The 5,737-nt window shown below is 27.9% G+C and overlaps 1 protein-coding gene across 4 annotated transcripts in view; it reads left to right on the forward strand.

The window, feature by feature from the left end:
- The window catches only part of LOC123014138 (mitogen-activated protein kinase kinase kinase 13-A), an 18,045-nt gene extending 16,016 nt beyond the window's left edge, over positions 1-2,029 (forward strand). For 3 of the 4 annotated variants that reach the window (XM_044413052.1, XM_044413051.1, XM_044413053.1), the window contains 2 exons: positions 1,350-1,379; positions 1,578-2,029. In XM_044413052.1, the coding sequence (XP_044268987.1) occupies positions 1,350-1,379; positions 1,578-1,848 (301 nt within the window). In that variant the 3' untranslated portion in view covers positions 1,849-2,029. The remainder of the gene's footprint in view (positions 1-1,349; positions 1,380-1,577) is intronic. The other variant, XM_044413054.1, reaches the window with a different exon arrangement.
- Positions 2,030-5,737: the final 3,708 nt, after the last annotated feature.

Raw genomic sequence — 5,737 nt, forward strand, 5'->3', positions numbered from 1 at the left:
ATTAGGTAATCATTGACCGATTTTTTTGAAATTTTTAATGTTCCTGTAATTCATTCTAAGTGAGCCACCGCTGGCAAAAAAATTAAAAAAAATGATCTTTTGTTTGAAAATTTGAATTTTTTTTGAACCATTTTCAATTTTTGTTCAAGTTTTTCACTAATTGCATCGAAAAAATCAATCTGTCGAATTATGGATTTTTGAAATATTTTTGGCAAATAAAAGCTAAACAACGACTCGACTATGTTTTTGAATCAAAAATTGAGCAAAATACACATTTTAATACACAATAAATGTACTAAATACACAGTGTTATGTAAATCTTCCAAAAATGACAAATTTTGACAATTTGGACATTTGACAGTAAAAAAAAATTAATTATCGTTTATTCTTCAAATAATTAATAAAATCAAAGAAGCCGATTTTAAAACAAAAATTTTAATTATGTTTATTTTTCTTGTCGAAAAACCTAAGACGTGTTCTGATTGGTTGATTTTAAAAGATGTAATTGATTGGCTAACGATCGAACAATGACACTCAACTTTAACGCATTAAATAATTTTTTACTTTTTATTGGTCTAGTAATCAAAAATCATATTGGCTCTAGGGTTGGCTCCTCCCACTGGGCAAAATTATATCCAATTAAAGTAAGATAATTCACACTAAACGCTGATTTGTTACAAAAATTCGATTCAGAATTCAATAATTATCCAGGATTTTTTTAATGGGTGGAGTTACTTATCGTTGCTAGGTTTTTGTCGGATTTTGGCCAATAAGAAATAAAAACCAGTTTGTTCTCACGGTATTGGTAATTACTCGAATGGGAAATGATTATTATTGGCCCTTGTAATCAAAACCCCACCGATTATCCAAAAAAATAAAACTGTTTTAATTCAATTGCGAATTTCCTTTGAAAAAGACGCAAAAATAAAAAATTAAATTAAAAATGAATGTTAAGATACTATTTCGTCAATTTTTTTCTCAGTGGATTAAAAAAAAATGCAGATTAAGCTTTCCTCTAATTTAAATTTGTTTCCTCAATTGGCTTTGAAAAATTCATCTTTTTCCCGTTTAGTGTGTTCTCAGTTGGTAATGAGAAAAAATGAGTTTAGCAACAAATTGACAAAGATGACGAGTTGAAATTGAATTCGTCATTTGGCAATAAAAATGAATCGTTTTAGTGATAAAAAATGTAAATTTGTGTCCCTCATTGGCTTCAAAAACTAATTTTGCAATTTCACGAATTATACGAACTATACCTCAAGGGTGTATTTATTTTGGTACAATTTTGTTTTTTTTCTCAAAAATTCTTTGTAATTTTTTTAATTCTTATTGAGTGTTTTTGCTGACAGTAAGCTCGGGAAAGACTTAATAAAACTGAGGTATGTAAAAATAAAACGCCATAAAATTGCACAAATATTTTTACTTTCCATATCCCTTATTTGGTTAGTAGCACGAAACATTTGGTAAAAATCGGTCGCTACACTAAATTATTGTCATTATTTGGACATTTCCCAAATAAGTAGGATAAGGAAAGTACCAGATTTTGATTTTTTTTTTATTTTGTATTTGTTTTTCAGCTCGGCGCGCCGTCCCATCTACCCCGTCCGCCGTTCAAACCGCAGCAAATCCAGTTTGAATTTCCACCACCAGAAGAACGGCTCCGACGAGGGCGACACATCCGAATACTCAGTTTCACCGTCCAGCAAAAGCTCCACACTTGAATCCAATCCAGATCGGGTGGTGTTGAAGAAAGTTGCAGCCCTTAAACGCCCTTCATCTGATAGCGAATCAGATCAAAACGTAACAATCGTTACTCAAGTATCCTACAAGTCAGAGAGTGTAGTCTGAATAGGTCATTGTGATTTAATTAAGTATCCACGTTTTTTTTTTATTACTTACCTGAAAATGTGCAATTTTAGTAATTTATTATTCAGTTGCCGTCTTTTTACAAGTATTAGAGAAATTATTGTGACAATTTTCGGGAAAACTTGCCACTTTACAGCCGACTTTCCTCTCTATTTTCGCACTTGAAAGTATTAATACTCATACAAGTGACTTTTTATTTGATTTTTTGCTCAGTTGACAAAAATTTGTGGTAGTGATAAGTGTCTATTTTTAAGTTTTAAAACTATAAACGGCAATAAGCTTCTAAAAAGTACAATGTGGAATTCGGAATATTATAGCAAAACTACTATTTTAGACGTAAAAATATATTTATTGAGCTAAAGTTGTGCTATAATTTTCATAGCAATTTGCCTTGCAAACACATCGATTTTTTGTACTCACTTCAAAGTGAGTGTGTTATTAACAAGTTGATGTAAGTACTTGCATCCGTTTCTCGTCCGTTATTACCTTATTTTCATGTGATAAAAACATTGCTAATTATTTAGTAAAGATCAAAAAATTCGTCATTGTGATTTAGTTTAGTTTTAAAACATTCCCGTATTTTATTTTCTAAAATTAGTTGAATAAAAGTGTCGACAATTGAATTTGTGTTTGTGTCGAAGATCAAAGCCGAAAAGGTTGACCAGGTGCAGTTGGAGGTCTTCGTCGCCAAGAAAACGTCCAGATGAACTGTTTAGATTGTTTAGTCTACCCACATCAGCTCTAATTACCTGCATCTAAAAACTATAATTGCACTCGGGTCTACGAAATGCAAATTTATCGCAGAGGGCTGCGACTTAGTCACAAATTACGCATAACGGAATTCAAGTTTGTGATTCGGATACCTAAAGATACCTAAATTTTTCTCCTATTCATTCATAAAAAAAATTAGAAATGTCCAATTTGTCTTTTAAATTGGTCATGAAATAAAAAGCAACCAAAACAATGAAAACTTTCGATGTGTTTCTCTCTCAAATAACACTCAAAACACTATTTTTTCTCGGAAAACTGGAAATTTAAAAAATTACTAGGATTGTGGGAAAAAAGAAAATTTACTAATTCTGAATTTTTGACAATTTTTATTTTATAATTTATTTATGTTCTGTTTCTTAGATTGTGGGGGAAAAAAATTAAAAATCGCTAAATTTTTTAAATTTATAAGTATCAGGGTATCAGTATTATTGAGAAGGAAATTGTTTTTTTTTAATTATTTTTCAGTCCAGAAAAAAAATTAAGTTATCTACAATAATTTTTTTTTAATTTTATAAAAAACTTGTAAAATGGTATTTCCTACGTTTTTAAAGGCACTAAAAACAATTTTTTGAAAAAAATACAAATTAGACATTAGTTATCGATTTAATCTGTCCAATTAAGTAAAATCTTATGAATAAACAAGAGTTTTTTGCAAAAATTGTGTCATTTTTAACTTTTCTTTACGTGTATAAAACAACGTTTTCCTCCTATAAAGGAGGTACATTCATAAAAAAAATTAGAAATGTCGTATTTAGTTGTTGATTTCGTAATTTGATATTATTTGTCATCAAAATTCGTCGTGAAATAAAAAGCAACCAAAACGATGAAAACTTTCGATGTGTTTCTCTCTCAGATAACACTATTTTTCTCAACAAACTCAAAATTTAACAAATTACTTTCTTCCTCTTAAAAGTCAAAATATTTTTTGACTGACAGATCCTCAAATTTCGAATAACTTTATTAAAAAAGCGATAACGTGACATTTTGAATAAGTTGAATTTAAAAGAAAAATGATTTAAAAAAATTAGACATTTTTCATAGTTTATTTTTTAATTTTAACGGTTAGAAATGTGGGAAGATATCTACTATTCCACTTTTAAACCTGTTAGACATTTTTAAATCAAAAAACCTTCTTTCTAGCAATACACCTTGGGTGCATCTTAATTTTTTTAATAAACAAAATAAAAACAATAAATTAGAAAAAGCTTAAATTCAAAAGTAATGTTTCATTAAAAAAATTTCCATTTAAAAAGATTTTTTTTACCAAAATTAATATTTTTTTTGCCTTATTTTTAAAATTGATTGTTTTTAAATCAGTTATCGGAGTTTTTGTGGTTAATATCTTTGTCAAAAATAGTAATAATAATAGATTTCAAAAAACCCAAAAATAACACACTATTTTTGGCTAAATTTGGTGATTTTTCGGCTTATTTTTGAGGAAATTTTACAAAATAATTTCGTTTCTGACTGAAAACGCAAATTTATCACAGAGGGCTGCGACTTAGTCACTATAAAATTACGCATAACGGAATTCAAGTTTGTGAGTACGGATACCTAAAGATACCTAAATTTTTCTCCTATTCATTCATAAAAAAAAATTAATGAAAAATTAGAAATGTCCGATTTAGTTGGTGATTTATAATTTGACATTAATTGTCTTTTAAATTCGTCATGAAATAAAAAGCAACCAAAACAATGAAAACTTTCGATGTGTTTCTCAAATAACACTCAAAAGACTATTTTTTCTCGGAAAACTCGAAATTTAAAAAATTACCTACTTTCTTTCTCCTAAAAGTCAAAATATTTTTTGTCAGACAAATCCTCAAATTTTGAATAAGTTGAATTTAAAAGATAAAAAATATTTAAAAAAAGATAAAAAACTTAAAAAAACAATATTTTTCTATTAGAAAGTCATTTTTGATGGTTTATTTTTAAAATTTTATTGGTTAGAAATGTGGGGAGATATCTATTATTCCACCTTTAAATCTGTTAGACATTTTTTAATTTTATTTAAAAAATGATTCTTTTTTGGTATTTTTGTCATAAAAATGACAAAATGATTCGGGTTTTGATTAATTTATCTATTTTTTCTTTGAAATGACACCTTTTTAAATCAAAAAACCCTCTTTCTAGCAATACACCTTGGGTACGTCTTAATTTTTTTAATAAACAAAATAAAAACAATAAATTAGAAAAAGCTTAAATTCAAAAGTAATGTTTCATTAAAAATTTTTCCATTTAAAAAGATTTTTTTTACCAAAATTAATATTTTTTTTGCCTTATTTTTAAAATTGATTGTTTTTAAATCAGTTATCGGAGTTTTTTTGGTTAATATCTTTGTCAAAAATAATAATAATAATAATAGATTTCAAAAAAGCCAAAAATAACACAATTTTTGGCTAAATTTGGTGATTTTTCGTCTTATTTTTGAGGAAATTTTGCAAAATAATTTCGTTTCTGACTGAAAACGCAAATTTATCGCAGAGGGCTGCGACTTAGTCACTCTAAATTACACATAACGGAATTCAAGTTTGTGAGAAATGAGTTTGTGTGAAATGCGCTGAAAGGTCCAGTAGTCGGATTAAATTACAAAAGGCCGGCTTGGCGAACTTTGACCTTGACTCCATTGTGACATCATATTGGGAATTTATCACCTGGCGGGGCTACGCCACTGACCCGGCATTCAAGGATTGTGGGAAAAAAGAAAATTCACAATTCTGAATTTTTGTCAATTTTTATTTTATAATTTATTTGTGTTCTGTTTCATAGATTGTGGGGAAAAAAATTAAAAATCGCTAAATTTTCTAAATTTATAAGTATCAGCAGATCAGTTTTACTGAAAAGGAAATTGTTTTTTTTTTTAATTTATTTTTCAGTCGAGAAAAAAAATACAGGACTTGCACTTCAATTTTTCCAAATTTTCTAACACTATCAACTTTTTGTGCTCAGTTCTATTTCAGTTACGATTTTTTTTTCTCAAAATTTTATTTATTTGTGTTGAACTAAAGAACTCACAAATAGCTACTGTAACATTCAAAATTTTGCATTATTTTTTTAAATTTTTTTCAAATCAAGTCTCGAAAGAGGAACGTATTTGATT

This window comes from Tribolium madens, unplaced genomic scaffold, assembly GCF_015345945.1.
Source record: "Tribolium madens isolate multiple individuals breed KSU strain unplaced genomic scaffold, Tmad_KSU_1.1 Scaffold_97;HRSCAF=244;Tcas5.2_LG3a, whole genome shotgun sequence".
In the NCBI taxonomy this organism is placed as follows: domain Eukaryota; kingdom Metazoa; phylum Arthropoda; class Insecta; order Coleoptera; family Tenebrionidae; genus Tribolium; species Tribolium madens.